This window comes from Mustela lutreola, chromosome 9 (genome assembly GCF_030435805.1).
Source record: "Mustela lutreola isolate mMusLut2 chromosome 9, mMusLut2.pri, whole genome shotgun sequence".
Lineage (NCBI taxonomy): Eukaryota > Metazoa > Chordata > Mammalia > Carnivora > Mustelidae > Mustela > Mustela lutreola.
The window spans coordinates 3,311,688-3,326,994 of NC_081298.1; the positions used below are offsets into that span (position 1 = coordinate 3,311,688).

General features: G+C 62.0%; 1 protein-coding gene across 7 annotated transcripts in view; it reads right to left on the reverse strand.

Annotated features, from left to right (window-relative positions):
- PHACTR3 (phosphatase and actin regulator 3) overlaps window positions 1-15,307 on the reverse strand; it is a 220,428-nt gene that overhangs the window by 73,974 nt on the left and 131,147 nt on the right. For all 7 annotated transcript variants that reach the window (XM_059132907.1, XM_059132909.1, XM_059132912.1 and 4 more), the window contains exons 2-4: window positions 12,878-13,039; window positions 9,556-9,633; window positions 3,404-3,586 (exon numbers count right to left, since the gene is read on the reverse strand). In XM_059132907.1, the coding sequence (XP_058988890.1) occupies window positions 3,404-3,586; window positions 9,556-9,633; window positions 12,878-13,039 (423 nt within the window). The remainder of the gene's footprint in view (window positions 1-3,403; window positions 3,587-9,555; window positions 9,634-12,877; window positions 13,040-15,307) is intronic.

The following is a 15,307-nucleotide window of genomic DNA, read 5'->3' on the forward strand; positions in this document are numbered from 1 at the left end:
AGAACAGAACCGTGATAACCACGTCCTGGAGAAAAGGGTCTGTGAACGTGGTCGCTCTCTCAGAAGATCTCACTGGGCTGTGCTCACCCTTCTTGTGACGGGAGAGGATATGAGCCGACGTGAGGAGATGCGGTGAGGGGAAGGCCGCGGGCCTGGGACTGAGCACTCGGTCACCGTTGACTGACTGACATGTCAGGAGGAAATGCACCTGCTTCCAGACAGCGGCTGGCAGTGGGGAACTGAGGCCACGGATGGAGGCAGGGGCCACTGCATTCGCCACATGAGGATGTCCTGTGGCAGCTCAGGTGGCTCCACAGACCAGGCTCTTGCCCTCCACAGGATGGGCCGGGCGAGGGCGGACAGGTGGGCCGTGCAGGGGTACGGCCCGCGGCCACGGCTGTAGTAGAACACCAGACCTGGGGTGGGTGGGGTGGCACTGATGGTTGGAAAGAAGCCAGCTGTGCATGAAGATTTGGGTGAAATCTTGTTTTTAAATGCTGACTTGCAATTTTTTAAGCAGTGAGTTTAAAGTCTGTTAGATATAACGTGCTCCCTCCCCGAAGGGCTTTGCTCGAGGCCAGGCTTCTCCACAGCGACCTGGGGCCCCAGGGGCAGCCAGGGCTCCTGATGCAGAGTTCCAGGCCCCAGGGCTGCCCAAGACCCCGGCGGTGACCTCCCTCCCCTGCTCAGTAGCAAAATGCAGGTGGACCCACATCCTCAGACCTGTGCGGGCAGCTGGGTCCTGTGTGCTATGTGCATTCGTCCCTGAGAGAGGCTTTTACTCTAAGGACCACGAGAACCATTACCAGCGGCAAGCACTTACAGAGTCCTTGGGGTGTGTCAGGACAGAGTCGGGATTCCTGAGGATTCCCTCATTTTAGCAACCCTGAGAGGTGGTGTGGTCTTGTCCTCATTTACAGTTGAGAACACAGCTCAGAGAGGTTGAGTGACTTATCCGCCGTCACACAGCCAAGCCGAGCGTTCAGCCACGTCTCAAGGCCGGATTGGCCGGAAATCAAGCACGTTGCTGAGTTCCCTAACTCCATCCCCAGGTTACACGAGCTGGTGCGTCCGTAGTGCTTAGAACAGAGCCCTGCATACAACCTGCCCCCTTCAGACATTTCAGACTTTTCTCCATGTTCTGTACTTTGGTTTGCTGCATTTTCTGCTACATGAACTTACACTTTTCATTTTAACTTCTCTATTAGGACACAAACCTTTCACTACCCTCCACGAGAAACCCATTCGCCTCGTGCTAACCGAGAGCAAACATCACTGCTGAGTTTTCTAGTGCTTCTCCCGGTACCAACTGCATAAACTCTCTCTCCTGCCCCAGGGACTCAGGACCCCACGGAGGGCAGGAATGGGGGAGTCCAGTGGCTGGAGGAGGCCCCACACTGACCAGAGACGGTGGTCTCGCTCGCTCCCCAGGTGCTGGCCTGCCCTGCAGCCTGGTGCCCTCCCACAGGGCAAATCCCCTGGGCCCCCACCTCCCTCTCCATCCCCTCGGTTCCAACCGCCTTCAGCCTCTCTCTCTCCATCCTATCCTGGCTCTGACCACACGCACCGACACTGCGTTCTATGGAAGTGCCATGGTCTGCCCTGCTCCCCGGCTAACTGCAGCCCCCGAAACTCAGCCTGGGGGCTGCTTCTGGAGAGAAGGCTTACGGGCAGAGCCTGTGCCTTCGTTCGCAAGTCTTCTGTGGCTGCTCCTGGGCTACACGGAGGAGGGAAGTGGTTTCATCAGGAACCTGACACAAAGGGGACAGACACTTCCGTGGCCTCGTGCAGAAGCAGCTTGCGGACCCTGTTTCCAGTCTCTGCAAGGTTCCTCCCCAGCTCAGGGATGCTCTTTCCTGCCCCCTCTGCCCGACCAATGCCTTTTCATCCCCAGCTCCCAGGCTCAGGGAGGAGCCCCGCGGGCACACCCACGGTCATGGACTTCGCTCAAGGGGGTCTGCAGGTTTGCTCACCTCCTCCCATCGCGCGGGGTCGGGTGAGGACGGGACCCAGATATGTTTGCCATTATGAGCCCCGACCGACAGCACATCCTACTTGGAAGAAAGTCCTTAATACGAATCTGTGCTCTCCACAGACCAACCCTGCTCTTAAGAACCCCATCTCTAAACCAAGCGCACAGAGAAAGGAAGCACCGAGGTTGGCGGGTGCTGAGGGACCGGGTGCAAAGAACCGGCCGCAGAGGAGCCCCGCCCCAGCAGGGAACCAGGAGCAGTACCCCGACAGAGCGGGGCTCTGTGGCCAAGGGCGGGGCTCGCCAGCCACCCCTCGGATGGAGTCTGAGGCCTGGGGACCCCGGGACAGTCCCAAAGGTCACAACCCTTCAGACCCCAAACTCCTACAACATCCCCAGGCTGGGGTGGAACCAGAGAGAGACACAGGTACCCCCAGGAAAGGCAGAGCAGAGCTCTTGGCTGGGGTCCGCCGACCCTCGAGGGGTTCCGCTGGCCAGGGCCATTGGGGAAACGCAGGGCTCTGGTGGCAGAGGAAGGCCACAGGGAAGAGACGCCCACCCGCCTCTGAAGCCTGAGAACCCGGCGGCCCGTCCACGCAGCCTGGACTTCCAGCTTCCCGCACGGGTGGAGACCAGGCCTGACGCGTTCATAGCTGCCAATGTCACGGGGGAAAAGCCCCCCCCACTCCCGCCCAACACATTTTTCTATAAAAAACTCCGCTCCCGGGTCCGAAGAAGAGCGCTGGGAGTTTCAAAGCACCAGGGGCTCCTGCATGGGCTCGCGTCGGGTGGCCACTCCACCGCCCATTCCTCCCCACCTGCTCCCTCAGCCGCGCCTGGCGGCCCACCGGCCCCAGCGAAGACCCGAGGCGACTCCTCTTACCTCCAAACAACCCTGAATAGGAACCACCGCCTTTCCCACCTCTTGGAGGCTAGAAGGGGGCTCTGAGCAGCACCCCCAGCACGCCCCACGGAGACGAGAGCTGAGAGAAGCATCCGGCACCCCAGCAGCACCCCCAGGCCCCGGGCGCTGTGTGGCAGGCACGGGCGACGGGCGCTGCCGGGGAGGCAGCCCCTGCGGAGGCTTTGGGCCACGAGGGAGGTCCCTCTTCCTCAACCTGCCCCACAGCCTGGGGCTCCACTAAGGTGCTCCCACTGGGCCCTGGCTCCCTTGGAGAGAATTTTCCCGTTCGGAAGTTCGCAGGGGCATGCAACCCTGTCCCAGGACGAATGAAACGGGGACGCCCCTGTGAACGTCTCCAGGCGCCTACAACCTGCTGACTGTGCCAGGCTCGCCAAGACCAGGAGCGGAAAATGCTCTGGCGAGTGTTGAAACCCAACCACAGGGGCCGAGAATGCTACCCCAGGGGGCCTCCCCCGGCCAACGGCCGTCCCCACAGCAGCTTGGCCCGGCACGGTCGTGGCCAGTACCTGTGTCGTCACAATGGGAGTCCAAAGACAGCGGCTCGTCCAGGGATGAGGGGTCCGTCCCCGTGGCCAGAGGACTTCCGGGCGGGGCTTCATCGGAAGTCAGCGTCTCCTGCTTGGGGGTGGAGGGTTCGCTCTGTGCGGCCCGGGGCCCTCCGTCGGGGCTGCAGGCTTTGCTTTCAGCATCTGCAAGGAAATCCAGCCATCAGCCGAGCCCCCATCTCTCTCCCTATGTGCCTTCAATCGTGCAAGGGGCCTTCCTGGGAAGAGTGGCACCCCAGGCCCCGGCATGGTACCCCGTCTCTTCCCCACACCTCCCCGGACTCCCTCTCCACATCTGGGCTTCCTAAGGAGGCCCAGGCACTGCCGCACCCCCAGCCCCCCAGCCTCTGCCCACTACCTGCCTGTGGGAGACTGGCCATAGCCCCACCCACATCGGCACCCCCGCGGTACCCCCCATTCCCATGCTGGCCTCTACCCTCTGGTTTGCTTTGGCCAACGAGGCCTTGAAGCAGCAGTGACTTCAGAAGCATTCGCACACCCCCACAATCGAGCCCCCGCCTGTCCTCGCTGCCGGGACGCACCGGGCCAGCGGGCTAGGGACAAAAGGCAGATGTACAAAACAGGGCTGCTCCTGTCCAGCCAGCAGAGACCGGCCCCAGACGGGACGACACCCACCGGCAGCTGTCTGCCCCGAGGAGCTACGGGGGTTACAGAACATTCTCGTGGCTATAGGTAACCAGTCCACTTCTGTGCCACTGTTTCACATCGGTCCCCTCACACACAAACCGCTGTCACCCACGGTACGCCCAGGCCTGCATCCACCCCAGGAAGGCGGCGGGGAGTAAGAGTCGATCCCTGCCCCCGGCTGGCTCACGCGGAGGCACTGGAAGCCCAAGGCTGAAGCGGGTCAGAGCAGGGAGTCGGTAAGTGCAGACGGGAGGCCTCCGAAGATACGACCCAGGCTTCCGGGAGGACTGAAGGGAGGGCTCCGTGCCTCCCCTTGCTTGGGCGCCGTGGCTGGAGTCCTTGAGGGTCTGGCCTGGGAGGGATCGTTCACCTCCAGCCCCCGACTTAACAAGAAGGACATGGTGCTCAGGGACACAACGCGTCCAGTCCCACGGCCACCAGATGGCAGGTCCGGGCTTAGAAACAGCCAGCAAACGATAACCACTTCCGAGATGCAGAGCAGACTGGGCATGGAACCCCGCATGCCCCCCCAGATGCCACATGGTGTGCACGAGGCCACCCCGCGCAGATCGGCGCTGCAGGGTCACAAGCCTTTGGCCTGGGACCACTGCCTCCCATCACTGTGGGGCCTGGGGCAGGTGCCGACCTCAGATCAGCGCTCCCTTCACCCCACCCGCTGCCTTCTGGGCCTCCAACAATGTCCCTCTTACCCCCAGAGTGGCCCAAGAAGGAGACGGTCTCGCTCCCCACGCGTCCCAACCCATGGCAGGCCTCTCCGGCCTCCACTTCCTCACCTCGGAAAAGAGGAGAGAATGACATCACTGCGGGCTTCACGGCACCCGTGTGGGGAGTAAGTGGGTGCGTCTACAAAGCACCCCCGCAGAAAAGATGCCATGTGCCTGCCACGACCCTAACTGCCGCTGATGACGCTGAAGGACGGACTGTCCGGGGCCCAGGCTGGGGGCAGGCGCCCAGGTGAGAGCAACGGGCTCCCCTGCAGAGCCCTCGCTGCCCCCAGGACGTGGGCCCAGCCCGCGCACGTGACCCAGCAGGGACGGGAGTGGCCGCCATGGCCCAGCACCTCCTGCCCCCGAGGCCACAGCCCTCTCCCCGGGAAGGGCAGAAATGTCAGCCAGGCCCAAGTCTGGAGATGTGCAGCGGGGAAGGGCTCCTCTCCGCAGCTGTGTCCCCGACCAGAGGGTCCGGGTGACGGCTCAGCAACCTTTCCCAAAAGAAGAGCAGAAGGCTAGTATTTTAGACTTTGTGGCCCACATGCCATCTGGTCCCAAAATTGAAAGTCTTCAATTTTTTATTTTTTTATTTTTACAGAAAGCGCTTTAAGTTTAAAAACCTTGACGCAGCCCAAGGTCCTTCCAAAACCTGGTCCTGGGCCAGGTCTGGCCTGTCGACTAGCAGCCAGAGTTCACCAACCAACGCCGACCCAGGGGAAGATGCAGACGCCGGCTGGGAGAACACAGTGGGGGACACGATGAAAGGTCACAGAGCTCAAGCCCAAAACCGGGCTTCCTCCCCTCCCTTGCTCCGGGCCGGTTTCCACGTCATCGACACACGGCCAGGACGGGCTCTACCCTCAGCTTACAGGGTCCGCGGCACAGAGGCCGGCCGGCGCGGATGGCACGCTGTGCCCCGCCAGAGGCCCAGCAAGGGCACCCCGCAAGCACCGAGTCTGACGACAGCACACCTTTGCCAGGCAAGGCTGGAACCCGGCGTTTAGAGAGGCGGACTCCTGGTCTTCTGAAGGACAGGCCACCTCCTGCCGGTGACGACACTGCGGTTTGTGCCAGTGACCGCCCCCACCCCACCGTCATCATCACCAACCAGACAGCGGTCAGAACGTTGAATCAGGAAGGCCCACATGTCCGCACCTGCCACCGGCCCGGTGGTCTCTAGCAGACAGGCCGTGGCAGCATCCCCCACGTGCGCCCAGCTTGGGGCACCTGTAGGACTCTTCTGGACGGTGCTCAGAGCTCCCGTTCACAATCCTGTTCAATGAAAAGTTACAGTTCCCAAAATAGCGCTGCTGGCAGGGCCGTTGCTAAGGAACGCCAGCCGGGGCGGGGGGGAGTTGTGGGTGGCTGTCCCCTGGGCCTCACTGTTCAGCCAGCGCTCCCTCCCAGCCCGTTCTGTCAGATGCCCACCCGACCCCGAGTGCTGCGGGGGCACCCAGGGGAGCACCTGTGTTACACGGAGCAGCCACGGCGCCCGGGACCGTCACCCGCAGACACACACACACACACACACACACACACACGCGCGCGCGTGCACACACACACAAACACACACGCGCGCATGCACATGTTGCCCCCGGCGGCGTCCCTGCCACACAGAACCACACACATGTGATTTGTCACTGCCCAATACCCCCCATCCCCGCCAAGGAAGGAAACCTCGTGCCTCCCAGGTCCCCGAACACAGCACCGGGGAGACAACCATCTCCTCTCCCGTGGTCGAGGACGAAATTCCTTCAGTTAGGAGAAAGCCAAGTGCACACATGCATGAAGATGGAGGAGCATGCAGGCCCCTTACTGGCTGCCTTCGGGCAAGGGACGGAATGGAGGAGCCTGGGGGGGGCTGGCCGGACCCCACCCATCACTGAGGAGTCAGAGGAGTGTGACCAAAGCAGGGAAGACAGGCGCGGGGGAGGGGGTCACGTCCTTCCTCCCCACCCATGCCTGGTCCACCCCCCATGTGTTTAACAGCAGCCACGGGTCCCTCCCAGCTTCCGACAGACCACCAGGCTATTCGGAACAAGAGGGGTGGGTCAGGCTGGTTGATGTAATGCTCGGGCTCCTAGGATCAGAAGACAACAGCCCCAGAGAGGGACACAGGCTCGCCCCCCGGGCTCCCCCGCTGCCTGGGGGCACCATCCTGCTGCTGACTGCTTTGTGGGCCAACTCCCAGGTGCCAGGTAGGAGGTGCGAGCTGGGTGTGGGTTCGTTCTGGCCACGGAAGCTCAAGTGTGAGGTCTGGGGCACCTCTGCAGCGTCCCTGGCCAAGCCCGTGGTCAGCGCCCCCGCCCCGCCGGGGAGCCGGCAGGGAGGCACTCGGGCTGCAGGCACAGGCCTGGCCGAGACCAGGTGGTGGCCACTGAGGCGTCCTTCATCCAGACCCGGGATGGGGAATCACGCCCCACCCCTACCCCAGACACAGGCCAGCAGAGCGGAGGGGCTCATTGCTCCACTCCCAGCGCAGAGGCGGAGGGGCCCATAGCCCGACCAGGGATTCTTAGCCACCAGCGGAAATACTGGGACAAGCCAGGGCCGGCCTCCGCCCCCAGGGCAGAAGGCGTTTCCTGAGCACCCACAGGGCAGAAACACCAGTGCAGGCTGGTATTCAGCCTATGGGGCTGCTGCCCCCTACGGCCGCCCCGGATCCGCTGTCCCTGCCACTCCGGGGAGGGCACATGCAGGACAGAGGCTTACAGAACAAGAGCACGTCCCCCTCCTCTCCCTGACCCCAGGCCCCTTCCCGGAAGCACCCCTACCACCCTGCTAACAGGCTTAGCGACACCCCAGGCAGGCCCACTGCAGACCCGCACCCTGCTTGGCCCTGGGCGTAACACCCACCAGGAGTTCAGGGAAGAGACCAGGCTCTGTGGGACCTGCCCCCCCCTCCAACCTCCCTGCACCTCACCCCTGCTCCCCTTCCACGCTGGGCCCTGCTCCCGCTGCTCCCGCTGCTGCAGGGGGCTGGAAGATGGGCCCCGCCCCCACCCTGCGCTCTCCAGCTCTCCGCTTCTCAGCCCTGGTGGCCCCTGCCCGAGGCAGCTGGGGGGCTTATGAAGTACAGGTGCCTGCGTCCCAGCCCAGAGCCGCTCGCGGGTGCGTCCCCAGGTGGCGGTAATGACCAGTGGGTTCCGGAGCCCTTTCTGATGTCCTGGGGTCCCACTGAGACATCACACCCTGCCCCCCGGGTGGGGTCAGGGCCACGCGTCTTGTTCTCTGGGTGTGACACAGCTGGGCTGTGACTTTCTGTTGGCCTGTGGGGTTACTGACCACGGCATCCGTCCAGGAGCGCATTTCCAACCCCCGAGGAAGGACACACTGGGTGTTGGACCCACCTGGCTCCCGACTCATAATCACTCAGCGGGACACAGTGGGATCGAGCCTGGGGGGTTGGCAAATGACACGCTGGGAGCCGAGGCCGGACACTGCGGGCTCCATGTGGCCTGTCCATCCTTCAGACGACATCTTTTAACAAGGCTCAGAGTTGAGGAAAAGCACAGCCCTCCTCTGCAAGGCTCCCCTTGCTTCTCTGACAGGAATCCAACCCACACCCCGGCTTCCTCTCCATCCACTGACCAAACACCTCCTGCGGTGAAAGGTGAGCCGCGGCAGGGCTGCTCTCACCCTCCCTGCCCTTCCCTTCCCCAGAGTCCGCAGGAAGGTCTGCTGGCGACGTACTCAAAATGCGGGCTTTAGAGCTGCGTTGTCTCATTCTGACTCAAACAACCCACACGTCCATCAGCAACGACAGTCCCCCAAATCTGAGGGTCAGACATTCAACACCTGAGCGCCACAGCACCCGGGACCAAGCACCCCACTCACGCGTGAAGTTCCATCCCCTGGAGGGAGCGATTTCGGGGGCAGATTTCCCAGGAACGTGGCATCATGAAAACCCGTCCCTCTGCAGCTGAAGAGGAGGAATGAGGCAGAGGCCGAGCCCGCTCGCACCGGGACCCCCGGCTTCCTGAGGCCCCTTCCCAGTCCCGATGCCAGGACCTCCACGTGCCCGCACAGCCTCGGGGAGCTGACTGCACACGGCCAGGCCCCCCGGTTGGGACGCGGGGGCTCCCGGCCGCGGCGAGGTCTGCAGACACCTGGGTTTCCGAGAAGGACCAAGCACGGAAGGTGTGCGTGAGGACCCGAGCCCTGTGGCTCGTCACCCCCAAGCGCGCGAGAACAGGCGGGAGCTCCAGAACATTGTGAACAATCGGCCAGCAAGCACACGCCCCGTGGGGAGACCTCCGGAGAGGTGTGGACGGTGTCCGGGCCCTGAGCTGCGTGACCCCGGAGCAAGCCACCCCAGACCCTCACGTTCCTCATCTGCAGCGTGGGGTAAGCACCAGTGCGGGGGCTGGGGGCGCAGGGAAGGAATGGGACGGGTCCGCGTGCAGGACACCGTCGATGCTTCCCAAGGGTGACAGGGTACGAGAGGGCCGCGTGAGTCAGAACCACCTGCCCGAGTCGGGGATCCTGACGGAACTCGAAACGAAAGCCAACGCCAAAAGCTCGGGGAAAGCAGGACGGAGGGCCAGCCTGCCGCACCGCCCGGCAGAGGACGACTCTCAGCTCCGTGCCCAGTGCAGAGGTGGCCTGGACCTCAGGACGGGCCTGACAGGGAACGACCCCTGGGGAGGCCCCGCTGGGGCCCAGCCCCTGCACCTGGGCCCTGGGCGCCCCGATAGCCGCTCCGCCTCCGCCGGGCCTCCGGGCCCCACTTACCCTGCTCCATCATCTCCAGCAGACCCTTCTTGATGAGCTCCTCCCGGCCTTGCCTGCCGGCCATCTTCTTCTCCAGCGCTGCACAACACACAAACGTGCCAGTGAGTCACCACGGGGCCCGCCTGCGCCTCCCGTTTACAGCAGGGGACTGCGGGGTCGGGGGCCACTGGCAGGGGCCTTATCCAGGAACCCCAAGCTTTCCGACTATGCACTCTGCTGAGCATCACGCAGACGCCCCAGACTTGAGGTAGGGGGATCGCTCTGCTGGACAATCTCCTTTCTCTGCCCAGGAAACGATTTGCCTACAAAAGAACTCGGTTTCGAATACGACCCCATGCAATTCCTCAAACCCTTTCTTGGAAAGATGCCAACTGCAGCTGTGAACCATGATCACAGAGGGCGTGAGGTCCCCCACGCGTGCAAGCGCTCTGCCTGGTGAGGGCGGCAGTGGGGGACATGGAACGGAGCCAGCCCCTCCCGTCAGAGCTTGAAGACTAGCAGCAGAGGACAAACAGGTGATGGCAATGAAGTTATGGATTTAGAAATACTTACTGAGCATCTACGATGTGCTAAGTGCTGAGCATGCACTGGGGAGTCCCTGGGAAGAAGAACCAATGCAGCCCCCCGCCCCCTGCCCAGGGCTCCAGGAGGCTCTAGGAGGGAGCCGGCAGGAATAACGGGGCTGTTCTAATGACCAGAGCTAGTCAAGCGCCTACCGAGCACCTACTGTGGCAGGCATAGGGCAGCAAGACAGGTGCGGCTCCTACCTGGGGACACCAGCCAATGAACATCTACAAATGAGCAAGCGGAATGACCCAGAACCCGAGGGACAGGGACGGGGTCTGGGAAGCCCAGGCTGGGCTGAGCATCGGGGCTGGCTTCCCTGCGGGTGTTCACGCTGAGAGCTGAGCATGAACAGGAAGACCCGAATGTTGGGAAAAAGACATTTTCGGGCCAAGGGAACATCATGTCCTTTCTTAGTCCAACCTCCAGATGCCGGAAATAGGCACAAAAATGAGAAATTGAGCCCTGGCTTTGGGAGGTGTACACAGAGCGCCTGCCATCCAGACCAGCAGATGGGGGTGAGCAGAACCGGGGTGGAGGTGAAGACCTGAGGGACCCCTGGTCTGGGGGCCTGACCCCCACATGGGGACGTCACCCGCCCTGACTCCTGAGCCTCCCAGTGACCCAAAGAGGCCGCTGCGAGGGTCTGCTGTCCCCATCTCAGGGGACTGCCCAGAGCACGTTCCAACTCAGGGCCCACATCCCAGACCACAGCCTCTGGGAGCCGCCCTTGACGTGCTGCCCCTGCTCGCCCTTCCCAGGCCACTGTGGCGTGTCTGTCTCTAAATCACCTTTAGATGTACGTCATGCTAGCCAGCAACGCCTGTGAGGTCAGTAATATACTGAACACACGGAAATAACCCCCCACGCTCGCGGGGAAGAATGGTTTAGAATAAACGAAAGGCAGCCCTGATCCCCAGTTTTCCAAATGCTGGCTGCAGGCCCCCAGGTGAGGACCCCACAGGTGTTTACCTGCAGACCTCAGCCCACCTGCGGGGATCCTACAGCCTGTCACTCCCCCGCAGCATGGGGCTCAGGGTGTGGAGCCCACAGACTGCGCAGTTCAAACCTCCAATTCTACAGCCCAGAGCACATCAGGGGCTCCCGAGGTCACAGAGGTCACCGTGTTCTGGTCCCCTGTGCCTTCCCCAGCTCAGTACCTTTGCATGAGCTATTGCCTCTGCTACAATGCTGTTCCCTGCTTTTCTCAAGGAGCCAATCATGCCTCAGCTCAACGGTGCCTCCTCCTGAGGCTGCTCAGATCATCCAGCCCCAAACGAGGCCCAGCCCACCGCACCTCCTCCCAGCACCTGCTCAGGTCCTCCGCGGCCCCACCGGAGGCCTGTGACCTCTCTAGGGCTGGAGCTCATGCCCGCCGGCCTGTTGCCCCTCCCCACTGGGCAGAAAGCGCTGAGTGCTCAGGCCCCCCATCTACTTGGTGCCCAGCACACAGCAGGCAGTCAGGACTCCTGCAGGAACCCCGCTCTGCCTTCATTCTCAGCAAGGAGGACTGCTCAATCAGCCTCTTGGGGAGTTAAGAAATAATCTGTGTAACAAGTGTGAGCGGAGGGCCTACTGCTCTTGGCAGCTCCCCCCACCCCCATGGGCTCTGTCTCCGTGTCCTAGATGCTCTGGAATCTGCAGGGCTCCACTAGATGCTCTGGAATCTGCAGGGCTCCAAGGATGGGAAGGAGACCGGGGCCCCGAGGACGGCTAGAGACAGAAGCCGGAGACCAGCCCTTCCCGGGCTGGTCCCCAAGGCCCTGACTAATCCCACATGCACAGCTCCCTTGTTAATGGTTTCCAGCCATAGCTAACAAGCACGTGCTCAGCAGGGAGCCCTGGCGGGAGCTGAGATGCCGTCCCCCCCGGGGTTTGCTCCTCAGGACACTGACCTCCCTCCCCTTCACCAAGGACACCCCGTTATCCAGGAATCAGACCTGAGCCAGGCTGCCAGGGGTCACCCCAGCCTGTGGCCAGCTGGTTGCCGGACCCTGGGCTGGGCTTCTCCCTTGGAGCCTGGGGCCCCTTCCCGAGGTGGGTGGCGTCCCGGGAAGGGCACCGGCCTGTGGGCTGGTCCTCTGTGTTTACTTGGTCACTTTACTTGCTATCACCGCCAGCTGTGTCATTGTCCCGGCACCTGTCCTCCGTGGTCCAGTGCCCCGGCCACAGTTCCTGCTGTGGACACTAGGGGGCAGGAGCAACGGTACAACCCGGCGCAACCCAACGTCCCACAGAACCGGGACCGGCAGGGTGTGAGTGAGGATGCCGCCCGCGGTGAGTGAGGGAAGGAAGTTTCTGGGCCCTCTGCAGGGAGGCGTTGGGGGGGAGGGCCCGAGAGCCAGCCTCTCTGCAGGAAGAGCGGAGGAGCCCGGAGCAGCTGGCTCTGGTTTCCAGTAAGAGCCAGGATGAGGGCCTCGACCCTCCCAGTCACCCAGAGGCCTCCTAGGGAGGGCAGGCCCCAGTGTGGTCAGAGCGTGGTCAGCAAGGACACTTGTCCCAAGCCAGCCTCCCTGCCCCGGCCTGCAGGGACTCCGGGACTGCCAGTGACTTGTGTGCCCCGTGAGTCTGGGCGGTGAGGGGGTCACAGGTGTGCCCGGGGCTGACCCACCCAAGCCAGGAGGTGACCCGGCAAGGCTGAGCAGCTCCCGCCGTTGGGGCCCACAGAGCTCAGCCCGCGCTCCCCTGGCGGCTGGGAGGCAACGTCAGCACAGAGACACGGCAACCGGGGTCCTCGCACCCTCTCCCCCACACTCACCGGACGTCGTCTGCTTCAGCTTTTCGTTTTTCTTCTTCCTCCATTTCCAGGGCTTGAAGATCCTGCCCAGGGTGGCCAGTCTGCTGTTCCTCCTCACCGGGGGGGTTCGGATCCCTGAGACCAGATACTCGGAGCGCGCTGGGGGGGCCTGGTCCATCTCATCTGGAGGGGAACACCAAGGAGGAGCTCAAGTGATTACCAGCCCTACATGGCTCCTTGGGGGGGGGTTTGCTGAGGTGACTTCCCTCACCCAAGGGGCCACTAGTAACTCTACAAAGCCTGGGGCTCATTGTCATGGGTGAGTACCCACAGGTGGCACATACCAGCGCCTGAATTTCTGTGCCCCTTCTAGGGAAACCTTCCCCCTGGAAGCCTTCTGTGGCCTGCCAGAAGCCCTCCCCCAAGTTTGCACTTGGCCACAGCAGTTTGAAGACTTCTCCAATTCCCCGTGAAATCTCTCCCACCCCAGGACCTTTGCTCATGCTATGCACTCCACCTGTGCTGCTCTTCTGGTCTTCTTTGCCCTATCAACTTCAGCCACTCTGCTAATTCTGACTTTCTCTACAAGGCTGCACCTTCTCCTGCCCCACACAAGGTGCAGAGCTTTGCTTTCTGCTCCTGAAGCTACTTGTGCCAGCATCGAGGAGTCGCAATGGCCCCTGGGTGCCTGCCCTCCCACTCAGCTGTCAGCTCTCTGCCTTGACCCTCAGCAGAGGCCTGGCCATGGTCCTCACTGGAGAGCCATGGAAGGAGCTAGTCCATGAACAGGCCAAGGAAAGTAGCTCTCCTTTGGATCCTTGTTCAGAAAACTACGCTGTTTTCACACTCTGTGGGACACATAGAGATGGACATCCAAGGACGCTCGTGGTGCCAAGACTGGTATTATCGACAGGCCACTGCTAAGTCACTGATCATCCCTCCCCTCGGTGACCCATGTATGAACATGGAAGGAAAGAAAGCAGAGAGGCAACCAGGCCACGGTCGATTGCTAAGTCAAGAAATCACACGCAGAGTCACACAGCACACGCCAGCAACGTGCATGAGGCGGTCATGCGGAGAACACAGCTGCATGGAACACGTCTGCGGGGCCCTCAAGCCACAGGGGACATGCGCTACTGGGGGCCTGGGAGAGAGGAAGATATGAGCTTCACGACTGGCCCTTCAGGAGTTTAGGATGTGTTCACGTTCGAAGAAAGAAGGTTCGTTAGAACGGAGAACAACGCAGCGGACAAGACGGAGTAATCAGAGAGCCGCGTGAGAGCAACCTGCGCTGCCCCCACGGCCCACCGGACCCTGTCCACCGGGTGTGGCGAAGGCCACGCTCAGGCCAGCACCCAAGCGGATGGAGAAAGAAGCTTCAGTTGCCCCAAAGCCCTCCTGGCACAGGGAAAGGACCTTTCTTCCGGCAGTGACGAGGCTCCACATGCCCAAGTTTCAACCATTCCGTGTCTTTTGGGCGCACGTTCACACACCTGTCCGTGCTCCCCGGTGTGGCTGCTGGCACACGTGCCCGAACCTGGCCAGGACACTCGTGCAGATGTGTGCACACACACACACACACACACACACACGTGCACACACATGTTGCCCAGCACACACGCTGCTCCCCACAGACAGGGCGGGGAGCTTACATGGAGCCAAGAAGCCCCGAGGGTCCCGAGGTTCCCGGCAGAGCAGGGCTGGAATGAGGGGTCTCAGGAGGGCTGTCAGCAGAAGGAGGCCCCCAGAGGGGCCAGGCCCTGTGACAGGCTGGTCGCCGTCAGATCTAGCCCCGTGCCCCACGTGACAGGGGCCCCAGGGACACGCAACCCCGGGGAGCGGCAGTCAGACGATCCCGGAGGTCTGACACCTATCAGCAGCCCAAGGCTCCTGGCAAGGCACCTGCAACTTTGGCCTCAGTTTCCATGTCTGTAAAATAAAGATAATGAACATCCCAGATGCCTTGTATTGAAAGGAAGATCCAGGGTGACCACAGAGACCGGAAACTCAGGTAAACACATTCAGCACAAAGTTCACTGAGAGCATGTTACAAACCCTGCATTATAGCATTGTCTACGTTCTAAGGCTCTGCAGACACGCTGGTTATCGTACCGTGCTGGCGTGGGGGGTCTCCCGGTAGACGTTTTCCTGGTGGTTTATATTATACAAGGAGCACGAGAATAATGATGGGGCGGAAGTCAGTCCGGGCTTGTTCCGGGTCAGGGACCACCCGACTTCCCCTCACAGTAAATCTGTAAGAAACAGACTCTTATCCATTGTACAGATGAGCACACTGAGGCTCAGAGCCGTGAGCCATCCTGCTGACTCACAGAGCGAGGAAATGCTGGAGGTCGGCGTGACCTTGAGCAGTGTGATTCCAGAGCCCCCCCCCCCCGCCCGTATCTCTAATCTCTAATCTGCTTCTAGGGTGACTGTAAATTTGTGCCCAGA